Source organism: Salmo salar, chromosome 19 (genome assembly GCF_965601325.2).
Source record: "Salmo salar chromosome 19, fSalSal1, whole genome shotgun sequence".
Classification (NCBI taxonomy): Eukaryota; Metazoa; Chordata; class Actinopteri; order Salmoniformes; family Salmonidae; genus Salmo; species Salmo salar.
The window spans coordinates 90,700,597-90,720,501 of NC_138309.1; the positions used below are offsets into that span (position 1 = coordinate 90,700,597).

General features: G+C 38.6%; 1 protein-coding gene across 1 annotated transcript in view; it reads right to left on the minus strand.

The window, feature by feature from the left end:
- Positions 1 to 19,905, minus strand: part of slc22a13b (solute carrier family 22 member 13b) — a 63,464-nt gene that overhangs the window by 31,213 nt on the left and 12,346 nt on the right. Inside the window, exons 2-5 of the mRNA XM_045702862.2 lie at positions 16,370 to 16,473; positions 14,188 to 14,342; positions 11,257 to 11,425; positions 10,734 to 10,854 (exon numbers count right to left, since the gene is read on the minus strand). Coding sequence (XP_045558818.1) covers positions 10,734 to 10,854; positions 11,257 to 11,425; positions 14,188 to 14,342; positions 16,370 to 16,473 — 549 coding nt within the window. The remainder of the gene's footprint in view (positions 1 to 10,733; positions 10,855 to 11,256; positions 11,426 to 14,187; positions 14,343 to 16,369; positions 16,474 to 19,905) is intronic.

Here is a 19,905-nt window from a genome sequence, read left to right on the forward strand (position 1 = left end):
TAGTATGATAGTGATAATAACCTGCTGGATGTTAGTATGATAGTGATGATAATAACCTGCTGGATGTTAGTATGATAGTGATGATAACCTGCTGGACGTTAGTATGATAGTGATGATAATAACCTGCTGGATGTTAGTATGATAGTGATAATAACCTGCTGGATGTTAGTATGATAGTGATGATAATAACCTGCTGGATGTTAGTATGATAGTGATAATAACCTGCTGGATGTTAGTATGATAGTGATGATAATAACCTGCTGGATGTTAGTATGATAGTGATAATAACCTGCTGGATGTTAGTATGATAGTGATGATAATAACCTGCTGGATGTTAGTATGATAGTGATAATAACCTGCTGGATGTTAGTATGATAGTGATGATAATAACCTGCTGGATGTTAGTATGATAGTGATGATAACCTGCTGGATGTTAGTATGATAGTGATGATAATAACCTGCTGGATGTTAGTATGATAGTGATGATAATAACCTGCTGGATGTTAGTATGATAGTGATGATAATAACCTGCTGGATGTTAGTATGATAGTGATGATAATAACCTGCTGGATGTTAGTATGATAGTGATAATAACCTGCTGGATGTTAGTATGATAGTGATGATAATAACCTGCTGGATGTTAGTATGATAGTGATGATAACCTGCTGGATGTTAGTATGATAGTGATGATAATAACCTGCTGGATGTTAGTATGATAGTGATGATAATAACCTGCTGGATGTTAGTATGATAGTGATGATGATAACCTGCTGGATGTTAGTATGATAGTGATGATAATAACCTGCTGGATGTTAGTATGATAGTGATGATAACCTGCTGGATGTTAGTATGATAGTGATGATAACCTGCTGGATGTTAGTATGATAGTGATGATAATAACCTGCTGGATGTTAGTATGATAGTGATAATAACCTGCTGGATGTTAGTATGATAGTGATAATAACCTGCTGGATGTTAGTATGATAGTGATGATAATAACCTGCTGGATGTTAGTATGATAGTGATGATAATAACCTGCTGGATGTTAGTATGATAGTGATGATAACCTGCTGGATGTTAGTATGATAGTGATGATAATAACCTGCTGGATGTTAGTATGATAGTGATGATAATAACCTGCTGGATGTTAGTATGATAGTGATGATAATAACCTGCTGGATGTTAGTATGATAGTGATGATAATAACCTGCTGGATGTTAGTATGATAGTGATGATAACCTGCTGGATGTTAGTATGATAGTGATGATAATAACCTGCTGGATGTTAGTATGATAGTGATGATAATAACCTGCTGGATGTTAGTATGATAGTGATGATAACCTGCTGGATGTTAGTATGATAGTGATGATAATAACCTGCTGGATGTTAGTATGATAGTGATGATAATAACCTGCTGGATGTTAGTATGATAGTGATGATAATAACCTGCTGGATGTTAGTATGATAGTGATAATAACCTGCTGGATGTTAGTATGATAGTGATAATAACCTGCTGGATGTTAGTATGATAGTGATGATAATAACCTGCTGGATGTTAGTATGATAGTGATAATAACCTGCTGGATGTTAGTATGATAGTGATAATAACCTGCTGGATGTTAGTATGATAGTGATGATAATAACCTGCTGGATGTTAGTATGATAGTGATAATAACCTGCTGGATGTTAGTATGATAGTGATGATAATAACCTGCTGGATGTTAGTATGATAGTGATGATAATAACCTGCTGGATGTTAGTATGATAGTGATAATAACCTGCTGGATGTTAGTATGATAGTGATGATAATAACCTGCTGGATGTTAGTATGATAGTGATAATAACCTGCTGGATGTTAGTATGATAGTGATGATAATAACCTGCTGGATGTTAGTATGATAGTGATAATAACCTGCTGGATGTTAGTATGATAGTGATAATAACCTGCTGGATGTTAGTATGATAGTGATGATAATAACCTGCTGGATGTTAGTATGATAGTGATGATAATAACCTGCTGGATGTTAGTATGATAGTGATAATAACCTGCTGGATGTTAGTATGATAGTGATGATAACCTGCCGGATGTTAGTATGATAGTGATGATAACCTGCTGGATGTTAGTATGATAGTGATGATAATAACCTGCTGGATGTTAGTATGATAGTGATGATAATAACCTGCTGGATGTTAGTATGATAGTGATAATAACCTGCTGGATGTTAGTATGATAGTGATGATAATAACCTGCTGGATGTTAGTATGATAGTGATGATAATAACCTGCTGGATGTTAGTATGATAGTGATAATAATAACCTGCTGGATGTTAGTATGATAGTGATAATAACCTGCTGGATGTTAGTATGATAGTGATGATAATAACCTGCTGGATGTTAGTATGATAGTGATGATAACCTGCTGGATGTTAGTATGATAGTGATAATAACCTGCTGGATGTTAGTATGATAGTGATGATAATAACCTGCTGGATGTTAGTATGATAGTGATAATAACCTGCTGGATGTTAGTATGATAGTGATGATAATAACCTGCTGGATGTTAGTATGATAGTGATGATAATAACCTGCTGGATGTTAGTATGATAGTGATGATAATAACCTGCTGGATGTTAGTATGATAGTGATAATAACCTGCTGGATGTTAGTATGATAGTGATGATAATAACCTGCTGGATGTTAGTATGATAGTGATATAATAACCTGCTGGATGTTAGTATGATAGTGATGATAATAACCTGCTGGATGTTAGTATGATAGTGATAATAACCTGCTGGATGTTAGTATGATAGTGATAATAACCTGCTGGATGTTAGTATGATAGTGATAATAACCTGCTGGATGTTAGTATGATAGTGATGATAATAACCTGCTGGATGTTAGTATGATAGTGATGATAACCTGCTGGATGTTAGTATGATAGTGATAATAACCTGCTGGATGTTAGTATGATAGTGATGATAATAACCTGCTGGATGTTAGTATGATAGTGATAATAACCTGCTGGATGTTAGTATGATAGTGATGATAACCTGCTGGATGTTAGTATGATAGTGATAATAACCTGCTGGATGTTAGTATGATAGTGATAATAACCTGCTGGATGTTAGTATGATAGTGATGATAATAACCTGCTGGATGTTAGTATGATAGTGATAATAACCTGCTGGATGTTAGTATGATAGTGATGATAATAACCTGCTGGATGTTAGTATGATAGTGATGATAATAACCTGCTGGATGTTAGTATGATAGTGATAATAACCTGCTGGATGTTAGTATGATAGTGATAATAACCTGCTGGATGTTAGTATGATAGTGATGATAGTAACCTGCTGGATGTTAGTATGTGAGTGATAATAACCTGCTGGATGTTAGTATGATAGTGATAATAACCTGCTGGATGTTAGTATGATAGTGATGATAATAACCTGCTGGATGTTAGTATGATAGTGATGATAATAACCTGCTGGATGTTAGTATGATAGTGATAATAACCTGCTGGATGTTAGTATGATAGTGATAATAACCTGCTGGATGTTAGTATGATAGTGATGATAATAACCTGCTGGATGTTAGTATGATAGTGATGATAACCTGCTGGATGTTAGTATGATAGTGATGATAACCTGCTGGATGTTAGTATGATAGTGATGATAATAACCTGCTGGATGTTAGTATGATAGTGATAATAACCTGCTGGATGTTAGTATGATAGTGATGATAATAACCTGCTGGATGTTAGTATGATAGTGATAATAACCTGCTGGATGTTAGTATGATAGTGATGATAATAACCTGCTGGATGTTAGTATGATAGTGATAATAACCTGCTGGATGTTAGTATGATAGTGATGATAATAACCTGCTGGATGTTAGTATGATAGTGATAATAACCTGCTGGATGTTAGTATGATAGTGATAATAACCTGCTGGATGTTAGTATGATAGTGATAATAACCTGCTGGATGTTAGTATGATAGTGATAATAACCTGCTGGATGTTAGTATGATAGTGATGATAATAACCTGCTGGATGTTAGTATGATAGTGATAATAACCTGCTGGATGTTAGTATGATAGTGATGATAACCTGCTGGATGTTAGTATGATAGTGATAATAACCTGCTGGATGTTAGTATGATAGTGATAATAACCTGCTGGATGTTAGTATGATAGTGATAATAACCTGCTGGATGTTAGTATGATAGTGATGATAATAACCTGCTGGATGTTAGTATGATAGTGATGATAACCTGCTGGATGTTAGTATGATAGTGATAATAACCTGCTGGATGTTAGTATGATAGTGATAATAACCTACTGGATGTTAGTATGATAGTGATAATAACCTGCTGGATGTTAGTATGATAGTGATAATAACCTGCTGGATGTTAGTATGATAGTGATAATAACCTGCTGGATGTTAGTATGATAGTGATGATAACCTGCCGGATGTTAGTATGATAGTGATGATAATAACCTGCTGGATGTTAGTATGATAGTGATGATAATAACCTGCTGGATGTTAGTATGATAGTGATGATAATAACCTGCTGGATGTTAGTATGATAGTGATGATAACCTGCTGGATGTTAGTATGATAGTGATGATAATAACCTGCTGGATGTTAGTATGATAGTGATGATAACCTGCTGGATGTTAGTATGATAGTGATAATAACCTGCTGGATGTTAGTATGATAGTGATGATAATAACCTGCTGGATGTTAGTATGATAGTGATAATAACCTCCTGGATGTTAGTATGATAGTGATAATAATAACCTCCTGGATGTTAGTATGATAGTGATAATAACCTGCTGGATGTTAGTATGATAGTGATAATAACCTGCTGGATGTTAGTATGATAGTGATGATAATAACCTGCTGGATGTTAGTATGATAGTGATAATAACCTGCTGGATGTTAGTATGATAGTGATAATAACCTGCTGGATGTTAGTATGATAGTGATAATAACCTGCTGGATGTTAGTATGATAGTGATGATAACCTGCCGGATGTTAGTATGATAGTGATGATAACCTGCTGGATGTTAGTATGATAGTGATGATAATAACCTGCTGGATGTTAGTATGATAGTGATGATAATAACCTGCTGGATGTTAGTATGATAGTGATGATAATAACCTGCTGGATGTTAGTATAATAGTGATAATAACCTGCTGGATGTTAGTATGATAGTGATGATAATAACCTGCTGGATGTTAGTATGATAGTGATGATAACCTGCTGGATGTTAGTATGATAGTGATAATAACCTGCTGGATGTTAGTATGATAGTGATGATAATAACCTGCTGGATGTTAGTATGATAGTGATGATAACCTGCTGGATGTTAGTATGATAGTGATAATAACCTGCTGGATGTTAGTATGATAGTGATGATAATAACCTGCTGGATGTTAGTATGATAGTGATAATAACCTCCTGGATGTTAGTATGATAGTGATGATAACCTGCTGGATGTTAGTATGATAGTGATAATAATAACCTCCTGGATGTTAGTATGATAGTGATAATAACCTGCTGGATGTTAGTATGATAGTGATGATAATAACCTGCTGGATGTTAGTATGATAGTGATAATAACCTGCTGGATGTTAGTATGATAGTGATAATAACCTGCTGGATGTTAGTATGATAGTGATGATAACCTGCTGGATGTTAGTATGATAGTGATGATAACCTGCTGGATGTTAGTATGATAGTGATGATAATAACCTGCTGGATGTTAGTATGATAGTGATGATAATAACCTGCTGGATGTTAGTATAATAGTGATAATAACCTGCTCGATGTTAGTATGATAGTGATGATAATAACCTGCTGGATGTTAGTATGATAGTGATAATAACCTGCTGGATGTTAGTATGATAGTGATGATAATAACCTGCTGGATGTTAGTATGATAGTGATAATAACCTGCTGGATGTTAGTATGATAGTGATGATAACCTGCTGGATGTTAGTATGATAGTGATGATAATAACCTGCTGGATGTTAGTATGATAGTGATGATAATAACCTGCTGGATGTTAGTATGATAGTGATGATAACCTGCTGGATGTTAGTATGATAGTGATAATAACCTGCTGGATGTTAGTATGATAGTGATAATAACCTGCTGGATGTTAGTATGATAGTGATAATAACCTGCTGGATGTTGGTATGATAGTGATAATAACCTGCTGGATGTTAGTATGATAGTGATAATAACCTGCTGGATGTTAGTATGATAGTGATAATAACCTGCTGGATGTTAGTATGATAGTGATGATAACCTGCTGGATGTTAGTATGATATTGATGATAATAACCTGCTGGATGTTAGTATGATAGTGATAATAACCTGCTGGATGTTAGTATGATAGTGATGATAATAACCTGCTGGATGTTAGTATGATAGTGATGATAATAACCTGCTGGATGTTAGTATGATAGTGATAATAACCTCCTGGATGTTAGTATGATAGTGATGATAACCTGCTGGATGTTAGTATGATAGTGATAATAATAACCTCCTGGATGTTAGTATGATAGTGATAATAATAACCTCCTGGATGTTAGTATGATAGTGATGATAACCTGCTGGATGTTAGTATGATAGTGATGATAATAACCTGCTGGATGTTAGTATGATATTGATGATAATAACCTGCTGGATGTTAGTATGATAGTGATAATAACCTGCTGGATGTTAGTATGATAGTGATGATAATAACCTGCTGGATGTTAGTATGATAGTGATGATAATAACCTGCTGGATGTTAGTATGATAGTGATAATAACCTCCTGGATGTTAGTATGATAGTGATGATAACCTGCTGGATGTTAGTATGATAGTGATGATAACCTGCTGGATGTTAGTATGATAGTGATGATAACCTGCTGGATGTTAGTATGATAGTGATAATAATAACCTCCTGGATGTTAGTATGATAGTGATAATAATAACCTCCTGGATGTTAGTATGATAGTGATAATAACCTGCTGGATGTTAGTATGATAGTGATGATGATAACCTGCTGGATGTTAGTATGATAGTGATGATGATAACCTGCTGGATGTTAGTATGATAGTGATGATAATAACCTGCTGGATGTTAGTATGATAGTGATGATAATAACCTGCTGGATGTTAGTATGATAGTGATGATAACCTGCTGGATGTTAGTATGATAGTGATAATAACCTGCTGGATGTTAGTATGATAGTGATGATAACCTGCTGGATGTTAGTATGATAGTGATAATAACCTGCTGGATGTTAGTATGATAGTGATGATAATAACCTGCTGGATGTTAGTATGATAGTGATGATAACCTGCTGGATGTTAGTATGATAGTGATAATAACCTGCTGGATGTTAGTATGATAGTGATAATAATAACCTGCTGGATGTTAGTATGATAGTGATGATAACCTGCTGGATGTTAGTATGATAGTGATGATAATAACCTGCTGGATGTTAGTATGATAGTGATAATAACCTGCTGGATGTTAGTATGATAGTGATGATAACCTGCTGGATGTTAGTATGATAGTGATGATAACCTGCTGGATGTTAGTATGATAGTGATAATAACCTGCTGGATGTTAGTATGATAGTGATAATAACCTGCTGGATGTTAGTATGATAATGATGATAACCTGCTGGATGTTAGTATGATAGTGATAATAACCTGCTGGATGTTAGTATGATAGTGATAATAACCTGCTGGATGTTAGTATGATAGTGATGATAATAACCTGCTGGATGTTAGTATGATAGTGATAATAACCTGCTGGATGTTAGTATGATAGTGATAATAACCTGCTGGATGTTAGTATGATAGTGATAATAACCTGCTGGATGTTAGTATGATAGTGATGATAACCTGCTGGATGTTAGTATGATAGTGATGATAATAACCTGCTGGATGTTAGTATGATAGTGATAATAACCTGCTGGATGTTAGTATGATAGTGATGATAATAACCTGCTGGATGTTAGTAAGATAGTGATGATAATAACCTGCTGGATGTTAGTATGATAGTGATAATAACCTGCTGGATGTTAGTATGATAGTGAAGATAATAACCTGCTGGATGTTAGTATGATAGTGATAATAACCTGCTGGATGTTAGTATGATAGTGATGATAATAACCTGCTGGATGTTAGTATGATAGTGATAATAACCTGCTGGATGTTAGTATGATAGTGATAATAACCTGCTGGATGTTAGTATGATAGTGATAATAACCTGCTGGATGTTAGTATGATAGTGATGATAATAACCTGCTGGATGTTAGTATGATAGTGATGATAATAACCTGCTGGATGTTAGTATGATAGTGATGATAACCTGCTGGATGTTAGTATGATAGCGATGATAACCTGCTGGATGTTAGTATAATAGTGATAATAACCTGCTGGATGTTAGTATGATAGTGATAATAACCTGCTGGATGTTAGTATGATAGTGATGATAACCTGCTGGATGTTAGTATGATAGTGATGATAACCTGCTGGATGTTAGTATGATAGTGATAATAATAACCTGCTGGATGTTAGTATGATAGTGATGATAATAACCTGCTGGATGTTAGTATGATAGTGATGATAACCTGCTGGATGTTAGTATGATAGTGATAATAACCTGCTGGATGTTAGTATGATAGTGATAATAACCTGCTGGATGTTAGTATGATAGTGATAATAACCTGCTGGATGTTAGTATGATAGTGATAATAACCTGCTGGATGTTAGTATGATAGTGATAATAACCTGCTGGATGTTAGTATGATAGTGATGATAATAACCTGCTGGATGTTAGTATGATAGTGATGATAATAACCTGCTGGATGTTAGTATGATAGTGATAATAACCTGCTGGATGTTAGTATGATAGCGATGATAATAACCTGCTGGATGTTAGTATGATAGTGATAATAACCTGCTGGATGTTAGTATGATAGTGATAATAACCTGCTGGATGTTAGTATGATAGTGATGATGATAACCTGCTGGATGTTAGTATGATAGTGATAATAACCTGCTGGATGTTAGTATGATAGTGATGATAATAACCTGCTGTATGTTAGTATGATAGTGATGATAATAACCTGCTGGATGTTAGTATGATAGTGATAATAATAACCTGCTGGATGTTAGTATGATAGTGATGATAATAACCTGCTGGATGTTAGTATGATAGTGATGATAACCTGCTGGATGTTAGTATGATAGTGATAATAACCTGCTGGATGTTAGTATGATAGTGATGATAATAACCTGCTGGATGTTAGTATGATAGTGATGATAATAACCTGCTGGATGTTAGTATGATAGTGATAATAACCTGCTGGATGTTAGTATGATAGTGATAATAACCTGCTGGATGTTAGTATGATAGTGATAATAACCTGCTGGATGATAGTATGATAGTGATGATAATAACCTGCTGGATGTTAGTATGATAGTGATGATAATAACCTGCTGGATGTTAGTATGATAGTGATAATAACCTGCTGGATGATAGTATGATAGTGATGATAACCTGCGGGATGTTAGTATGATAGTGATGATAATAACCTGCTGGATGTTAGTATGATAGTGATGATAACCTGCTGGATGTTAGTATGATAGTGATGATAATAACCTGCTGGATGTTAGTATGATAGTGATGATGATAACCTGCTGGATGTTAGTATGATAGTGATGATAACCTGCTGGATGTTAGTATGATAGTGATGATAATAACCTGCTGGATGTTAGTATGATAGTGATGATAATAACCTGCTGGATGTTAGTATGATAGTGATAATAACCTGCTGGATGTTAGTATGATAGTGATGATAACCTGCTGGATGTTAGTATGATAGTGATGATAATAACCTGCTGGATGTTAGTATGATAGTGATAATAATAACCTGCTGGATGTTAGTATGATAGTGATAATAACCTGCTGGATGTTAGTATGATAGTGATGATAATAACCTGCTGGATGTTAGTATGATAGTGATGATAACCTGCTGGATGTTAGTATGATAGTGATGATAATAACCTGCTGGATGTTAGTATGATAGTGATGATAATAACCTGCTGGATGTTAGTATGATAGTGATGATAATAACCTGCTGGATGTTAGTATGATAGTGATGATAACCTGCTGGATGTTAGTATGATAGTGATAATAACCTGCTGGATGTTAGTATGATAGTGATAATAACCTGCTGGATGTTAGTATGATAGTGATGATAATAACCTGCTGGATGTTAGTATGATAGTGATAATAATAACCTGCTGGATGTTAGTATGATAGCGATGATAATAACCTGCTGGATGTTAGTATGATAGTGATGATAATAACCTGCTGGATGTTAGTATGATAGTGATGATAACCTGCTGGATGTTAGTATGATAGTGATGATAATAACCTGCTGGATGTTAGTATGATAGTGATGATAATAACCTGCTGGATGTTAGTATGATAGTGATGATAATAACCTGCTGGATGTTAGTATGATAGTGATGATAACCTGCTGGATGTTAGTATGATAGTGATAATAACCTGCTGGATGTTAGTATGATAGTGATAATAACCTGCTGGATGTTAGTATGATAGTGATGATAATAACCTGCTGGATGTTAGTATGATAGTGATAATAATAACCTGCTGGATGTTAGTATGATAGCGATGACGGTGTAACTAACCTTGTCCAGCAGGGCTTCAGGGACCTCCCTTCCGTTGACTCTCGCTGCTCTGCGGACCTCCTGACGAGCCTCTTCCTGTCGGCCCTGGGTCATCAGCCACCGAGCTGACTCTGGGAGGACCCTAACAGATGACCAGGGATGTGGAGTCAAGGATGGGTCCAGCAAGTACAGGGATGGGTCAACAAAAGAGATGGGTGGAGTAGGCTTCTCTAAAACCACACCTCTGCACCAGCTGACAGACTGATGGGTCAGAGGTTAGAGGTAAAAGGGTTGGAGGTTAGAGACGTACCAGTAGAATACCCCGAGGAACAGGACAGGGCTGGAGAGGACCAGCTGACAGGCTGACAGGTTAGAGATCAGAACATACCAGTAGAATACCCCGAGGAACAGGACAGGGCTGGAGAGGACCAGCTGACAGGCTGACAGGTTAGAGATCAGAACATACCAGTAGAATACCCCGAGGAACAGGACAGGGCTGGAGAGGACCAGCTGACAGGCTGACAGGTTAGAGCTCAGAACATACCAGTAGAATACCCCGAGGAACAGGATAGGGCTGAAGAGGACCAGCTGTAGGATCCTCCAGTCTCTGACCCCGTAGGCGATCCCGGACATTAGCATCAGACCAATGGCATAGAAACAGTGGGAGAAGATGGTGAACAAAGCCCTTTTGTTGTTACCAGTCCACTCAGCACCTGGTTAGAGGTCAGGGATTAGAGGTCAGGGATTAGAGGTCAGGGGTTAGAGGTCAGGGGTTAGAGGTCAGGGGTTAGAGGTCAGGGATTAGAGGTCAGGGATTAGAGGTCAGGGGTTAGAGGTCAGGGGTTAGAGGTCAGGGGTTAGAGGTCAGGGGTTAGAGGTCAGGGGTTAGAGATCAGGGGTTAGAGGTCAGGGGTTAGAGGTCAGGGGTTAGAGGTCAGGGGTTAACAGAGCCCTCCTGTTGTTACCAGTCCACTCAGCACCTGGTTAGAGGTCAGGGGTTAGAGGTCAGGGGTTAGAGGTCAGGGGTTAGAGGTCAGGGGTTAGAGGTCAGGGGTTAGAGGTCAGGGGTTAACAGAGCCCTCCTGTTGTTACCAGTCCACTCAGCACCTGGTTAGTTACCTGGAGGATGGAAACACCTACAGTACATGCCAGAGGTCGGTGTCTGACGGCCATGTCAAACATCTAGTACGGTAGTGTGCAACATGAGTCCTAGAGGGCTGCTGGAGGTGCAGGGTTTTGTTCCAGCCCAGCACTAACACAGCTTATTTCTGGGAAGTAAACAACTGTACCTCGCATTTGAAACAAGAAATTTGAGAGCTTTAATTCTCACTCCTTGAAAAGGTAGTTACGTACAGTTGAAGTCAGAAGTTTACATACACTCAGGTTGGAGTCATTAAAACTCGTTTTTCAACCACTCCACAAATTTCTTGTTAACAAACTATAGTGTTGGCAAGTCGGTTAGGACATCTACCTTGTGCATGACACAAGTCATTTTTCCAACAATTGTTTACAGACAGATTATTTCACTTATAATTCACTGTATCACAATTCCAGTGGGTCAGAAGTTTACATACACTAAATTGACTGTGCCTTTAAATGTCAGTGTGCTCCAGGCAGCAGGAGGGTCGAAGTCAGGCGCAGGAGACACAAGTCCGTGAACACACGTAATTTTAATAAATAATCCACACGTTGCCAAGAAAACAGGTAAGGCAGGGCAAAGCAACACAAATGCCCAAATAACAGCCCGCACGCAGCGTAGGGACGCAGCCCAAAACACGCTGCCAAAAAACCCACAGGCAGAGGGAAAAAAAACACCTGTACCACAGAACATACACCTGACGAAAAATAATCAAAGAACAAAGAACAACCTACACTGAACGACTAAATAACCCTCCCCCACTAATGAACTAATACTAAACAGGTGCCAACTAAACTAGACCTGACCAAAAGAAAATGAAAAGAGGATCGGTGGCAGCTAGTAGGCCGGCGACGACGACCGCCGAGCGCCGCCCGGGCGAGGAGGGGCGCCACCTTCCGTCGATGTGGTGACATTAAACAGCTTGGAAAATTCCAGAAAATGATGTCATGGCTTTAGAAGCTTCTGATAGGCTAATTGACATCATTTGAGTCAATTGGAGGTGTACCTGTGGATGTATTTCAAGGCCTACCTTCATACTCAGTGCCTCTTCGCTTGACGTCATGGGAAAATCAAAAGAAATCAGCCAAGACCTCAGAAAAAAAATTGTAGACCTCCACAAGTCTGGTTCATCCTTGGGAGCAATTTCCAAACGCCTGAAGGTACCACATTCATCTGTACAAACAATAGTACGCAAGTATAAACACCATGGGACCACGCAGCCGTCATACCGCTCAGGAAGGAGACACGTTCTGTCTCCTAGAGATGAACGTACTTTGTTGCGAAAAGCGCAAATCAATCCCAGAACAACAGCAAAGGACCTTGTGAAGATGCTGAAGGAAACAGGTACAAAAGTATCTATATCCACAGTAAAACAAGTCCTATATCGACATAACCTGAAAGGCCGCTCAGCAAGGAAGAAGCCACTGCTCCAAAACCGCCATAAAAAAGCCAGACTACGGTTTGCAACTGCACATGGGGACAAAGATCGTACTTTTTGGAGAAATGTCCTCTGGTCTGATGAAACAAAAATAGAACTGTTTGGCCATAATGACCATTGTTATGTTTGGAGGAAAAAGGGGGAGGCTTGCAAGCCGAAGAACACCATCCCAACCGTGAAGCACAGGGGTGGCAGCATCATGTTGTGGGGATGCTTTGCTGCAGGAGGGACTGGTGCACTTCACAAAATAGATGGCATCATGAGGTAGGAAAATTATGTGGATATATTGAAGCAACATCTCAAGACATCAGTCAGGAAGTTAAAGCTTGATCGCAATTGGGTCTTCCAAATGGACAATGACCCCAAGTATACTTCCAAAGTTGTGGCAAAATGGCTTAAGGACAACAAAGTCAAGGTATTGAAGTGGCCATCACAAAGCCCTGACCTCAATCCTATAGAAACTTTGTGGGCAGAACTGAAAAAGCGTGTGCGAGCAAAGAGGCCTACAAACCTGACTCAGTTACACCAGCTCTGTCAAGAGGAATGGGCCAAAATTCACCCAACTTATTGTGGGAAGGTTATGGAAGGCTACCCAAAACATTTGACCCAAGTTAAACAATTTAAAGACAATGCTACCAAATAATAATTGAGTGTATGTAAACTTCTGACCCACTGGGAATGTGATGAAAGAAATAAAAGCTGAAATAAATCATTCTCGCTACTATTATTCTGACATTTCACATTCTTAAAATAAAGTGGTGATCCTAACTGACCTAAGACAGGGAATTTTTACTAGGATTGAATGTCAGGAATTGTGAAAAACTGAGTTTAAATGTATTTGGCTGAGGTGTATGCAAACTTCCGACTTCACCTGTAGTAGAACATCGCAGTGTACCCACCTAAGACATACGTGTTGATAGCGACGCCTGAGATGGTGGTGCCGACCATGAATCTGAAGGCTATGTAAACATAGATGTTGGGAGAGAAGGCTGCTCCCACACTGAACAACAGCTGGACGAGCAGAGAGAGGAGGACCACAAAACGCCTACCATACCTGAGGAGACAGGAGAGGAAAAAAGAGAGAAGTGAGGGGGGGGGGAGGAATGAGGAGAAAGGAAAGAGGAGGCAGCCTCATTAACTAACTGTGGAGAAGAGAAGACAGGAAAGGAGGTGAGATAGCCTAATTAACTTCCTGTGGAGGAGAGGAGACAGGATTTTACATTTTAGTCATTTTGCAGACGCTCTTATCCAGAGCAACTTACAGTAGTGAATGCATACATTTCATATTTTTTTTTCTCCATACTGGTCCCCCGTGGGAATCGAACCCACAACCCTGGCTTTGCAAACACCATGCTCTACCAACTGAGCCACACGGGACAGCCTCATTAACTACCTGTGGAGGAGAGGAGACAGGAAAGGAGAGACAGGAGAGGAGACAGGATAGGGGGGAGACATCCTCATTAACTACCTGTGGAGGAGAGGAGAAAGCATGGTGGGCACTGGGTCCTATTAAACCTCTAACCTCCAATAAGACCCAGTGGACTCGGATAACTGAAATATCTTCTAATAACCTCCAATAAGACCCAGTGGGCTCGGATAACTGAAATATCTTCTAATAACCTCCAATAAGACCCAGTGGACTCGGATAACTGAAATATCTTCTAATAACCTCCAATAAGACCCAGTGGGCTCGGATAACTGAAATATCTTCTAATAACCTCCAATAAGACCCAGTGGACTCGGATAACTGAAATATCTTCTAATAACCTCCAATAAGACCCAGTGGACTCGGATAACTGAAATATCTTCTAATAACCTCCAATAAGACCCAGTGGACTCGGATAACTGAAATATCTTCTAATAACCTCCAATAAGACCCAGTGGACTCGGATAACTGAAATATCTGCGATAACTTCTAATAACCTAGAACTAGAAGAAGACCTTCTATGTTTTTGAATTTCCACAGTGAGACGTGCAATCCAGGAATATGATGCCGTTGCACTGATTAGACCGACCATCTGGGAGACGTACTGAGGGCATTGGGCTAAAGGTGCCTTAGTTACAACACTACAACAGACTAGTAGACTAGTGGATGTCTTTGGCCAAACATATTGGCACTTGATTAGGAACATTCAATAACTGAATCGAACCCATGTGTCATGTTTAAGAGCCATGAAAACAGACGTGAGTCGGAGAAACGCCTGAAAGGTGAGCAGATGTTTCAGAGCTCTGATAGGATGAGTCAGTGTTTCCCCAGGGGTGAGTAGATGTTTCAGAACTCTGACAGGATGAGTCAGTGTTTATCCAGGGGTGAGCAGATGTTGTTTCCCCAGAGGTGAGCAGATGTTTCAGAGCTCTGACAGGATGAGTCAGTGTTTATCCAGGGGTGAGCAGATGTTTCAGAGCTCTGATAGGATGAGTCAGTGTTTATCCAGGGGTGAGCAGATGTTTCAGAACTCTGACAGGATGAGTCAGTGTTCATCCAGGGGTGAGCAGATGTTTCAGAGCTCTGACAGGATGAGTCAGTGTTTATCCAGGGGTGAGCAGATGTTTCAGAGCTCTGATAGGATGAGTCAGTGTTTATCCAGGGGTGAGCAGATGTTTCAGAACTCTGACAGGATGAGTCAGTGTTTATCCAGGGGTGAGCAGATGTTTCAGAACTCTGACAGGATGAGTCAGTGTTTCCCCAGGGGTGAGCAGATGTTTCAGAGCTCTGATAGGATGAGTCAGTGTTTATCCAGGGGTGAGCAGATGTTTCAGAGCTCTGATAGGATGAGTCAGTGTTTATCCAGGGGTGAGCAGATGTTTCAGAGCTCTGATAGGATGAGTCAGTGTTTATCCAGGGGTGAGCAGATGTTTCAGAGCTCTGATAGGATGAGTCAGTGTTTATCCAGGGGTGAGCAGATGTTTCAGAGCTCTGATAGGATCATTTTAAATGAATAGTCATTGGCTCAGTGGGAACAGCTAGTTTGTCATTGCGTTAACGCTCGTAGCAATGCACCCCCTCACCACCACACACCCTGCTACCTTTGCCACCACCGCTGAAAAAAATCCTAAGGGAAACACTGGATGGGTCCATACCTGTCTGCCATTGGCCCAAACACCAGAGCACCAATCAGGAGCCCTGCCATGAAGATGGACTGGGACGCCTCGTTCAGACCACTGTTGGCACACACCAAGTTGAACTGAAGAGGATGAGAGGAAGGAGGAAAAGAAAGTAGAGGAGTCAGGGAGAGCCATAATAGAGATTGCATAATAAGGACACGGCGTGCTGCAAAAACAGCAGAAAATAGGTTGTACTTGGCAAAAAACATTGGAGACATATTTATTATTTGATAAATATCTGTTCTGTTCTTAGAGACATATCTGTTCTGTCCTTAGAGACATATCTGTTCTGTTCTGTTCTTGGAGACATATCTGTTCTGTTCTTAGAGAGATATCTGTTCTGTTCTTAGAGACATATCTGTTCTGTTCTTAGAGACATATCTGTTCTGTTCTTAGAGACATATCTGTTCTGTTCTTAGAGACATATCTGTTCTGTTCTTAGAGACATATCTGTTCTGTTCTTAGAGACATATCTGTTCTGTCCTTAGAGACATATCTGTTCTGTCCTTAGAGACATATCTGTTCTGTTCTTAGAGACATATCTGTTCTGTTCTGTTCTTGGAGACATATCTGTCCTGTTCTTAGAGACATATCTGTTCTGTTCTGTTCTTGGAGACATATCTGTTCTGTTCTTAGAGACATATCTGTTCTGTTCTGTTCTTGGAGACATATCTGTTCTGTTCTGTTCTTAGAGACATATCTGTTCTGTTCTGTTCTTAGAGACATATCTGTTCTGTTCTGTTCTTGGAGACATATCTGTTCTGTTCTTAGAGGCATATCTGTTCTGTTCTGTTCTTAGAGACATATCTGTTCTGTTCTGTTCTTGGAGACATATCTGTCCTGTTCTTAGAGACATATCTGTTCTGTTCTTAGAGACATATCTGTTCTGTTCTTAGAGACATATCTGTTCTGTTCTTAGAGACATATCTGTTCTGTTCTTAGAGACATATCTGTTCTGTTCTTAGAGACATATCTGTTCTGTTCTTAGAGGCATATCTGTTCTGTTCTTAGAGACATATCTGTTCTGTTCTTAGAGACATATCTGTTCTGTTCTGTTCTTAGAGACATATCTGTTCTGTTCTTAGAGGCATATCTGTTCTGTTCTTTCTTAGAGACATATCTGTTCTGTTCTGTTCTTAGAGACATATCTGTTCTGTTCTTGGAGACATATCTGTTCTGTTCTTAGAGACATATCTGTTCTGTTCTGTTCTTGGAGACATATCTGTTCTGTTCTGTTCTTGGAGACATATCTGTTCTGTTCTGTTCTTGGAGACATATCTGTTCTGATCTGTTCTGTTCTTGGAGACATATCTGTTCTGTTCTTAGAGACATATCTGTTCTGTTCTGTTCTTGGAGAAATGTCTGTTCTGTTCTGTTCTTGGAGACATATCTGTTCTGTTCTGTTCTTAGAGGCATATCTGTTCTGTTCTGTTTTTAGAGACATATCTGTTCTGTTCTGTTCTTGGAGACATATCTGTTCTGTTCTGTTCTTGGAGACATATCTGTTCTGTTCTGTTCTTGGAGACATATCTGTTCTGTTCTTAGAGACATATCTGTTCTGTTCTTAGAGACATATCTGTTCTGTTCTTAGAGACATCTCTGTTCTGTTCTTAGAGACATATCTGTTCTGTTCTGTTCTGTTCTTGGAGACATATCTGTTCTGTTTTTAGAGACATATCTGTTCTGTTCTTGGAGACATATCTGTTCTGTTCTTAGAGACATATCTGTTCTGTTCTTAGAGACATATCTGTTCTGTTCTTAGAGACATATCTGTTCTGTTCTTAGAGACATATCTGTTCTGTTCTTAGAGACATATCTGTTCTGTTCTTAGAGACATATCTGTTCTGTTCTGTTCTTAGAGGCATATCTGTTCTGTTCTTGGAGACATATCTGTTCTTGGAGACATATCTGTTCTGTTCTTAGAGACATATCTGTTCTGTTCTTAGAGACATATCTGTTCTGTTCTTAGAGACATATCTGTTCTGTTCTGTTCTTGGAGACATATCTGTTCTGTTCTTAGAGACATATCTGTTCTGTTCTGTTCTTAGAGACATATCTGTTCTGTTCTTAGAGACATATCTGTTCTGTTCTTAGAGACATATCTGTTCTGTTCTGTTCTTAGAGACATATCTGTTCTGTTCTGAGAGGCATATCTGTTCTGTTCTTGGAGACATATCTGTTCTTGGAGACATATCTGTTCTGTTCTTAGAGACATATCTGTTCTGTTCTGTTCTTGGAGACATATCTGTTCTGTTCTGTTCTTAGAGACATATCTGTTCCGTTCTGTTCTGTTCTTAGAGACATATCTGTTCTGTTCTTAGAGACATATCTGTTCTGTTCTTAGAGACATATCTGTTCTGTTCTTAGAGACATATCTGTTCTGTTCTTAGAGACATATCTGTTCTGTTCTTAGAGGCATATCTGTTCTGTTCTTAGAGGCATATCTGTTCTGTTCTGTTCTTAGAGGCATATCTGTTCTGTTCTGTTCTTAGAGACATATCTGTTCTGTTCTGTTCTTAGAGACATATCTGTTCTGTTCTGTTCTTAGAGACATATCTGTTCTGTTCTGTTCTTAGAGACATATCTGTTCTGTTCTGTTCTTAGAGACATATCTGTTCTGTTCTGTTCTTGGAGACATATCTGTTCTTGGAGACATATCTGTTCTGTTCTTAGAGACATATCTGTTCTGTTCTTAGAGACATATCTGTTCTGTTCTTAGAGACATATCTGTTCTGTTCTGTTCTTGGAGACATATCTGTTCTTGGAGACATATCTGTTCTGTTCTTAGAGACATATCTGTTCTGTTCTTGGAGACATATCTGTTCTGTTCTTGGAGACATATCTGTTCTGTTCTTAGAGACATATCTGTTCTGTTCTGTTCTTAGAGACATATCTGTTCTGTTCTTAGAGACATATCTGTTCTGTTCTTAGAGACATATCTGTTCTGTTCTTAGAGACATATCTGTTCTGTTCTTAGAGACATATCTGTTCTGTTCTGTTCTTAGAGGCATATCTGTTCTGTTCTTGGAGACATATCTGTTCTTGGAGACATATCTGTTCTGTTCTTAGAGACATATCTGTTCTGTTCTGTTCTTGGAGACATATCTGTTCTGTTCCGTTCTTAGAGACATATCTGTTCTGTTCTGTTCTGTTCTTAGAGACATATCTGTTCTGTTCTTAGAGACATATCTGTTATGTTCTTAGAGACATATCTGTTCTGTTCTTAGAGACATATCTGTTCTGTTCTTAGAGGCATATCTGTTCTGTTCTGTTCTTAGAGGCATATCTGTTCTGTTCTGTTCTTAGAGACATATCTGTTCTGTTCTGTTCTTAGAGACATATCTGTTCTGTTCTGTTCTTAGAGACATATCTGTTCTGTTCTTAGAGACATATCTGTTCTGTTCTTAGAGGCATATCTGTTCTGTTCTTTCTTAGAGACATATCTGTTCTGTTCTGTTCTTAGAGACATATCTGTTCTGTTCTTGGAGACATATCTGTTCTGTTCTTAGAGA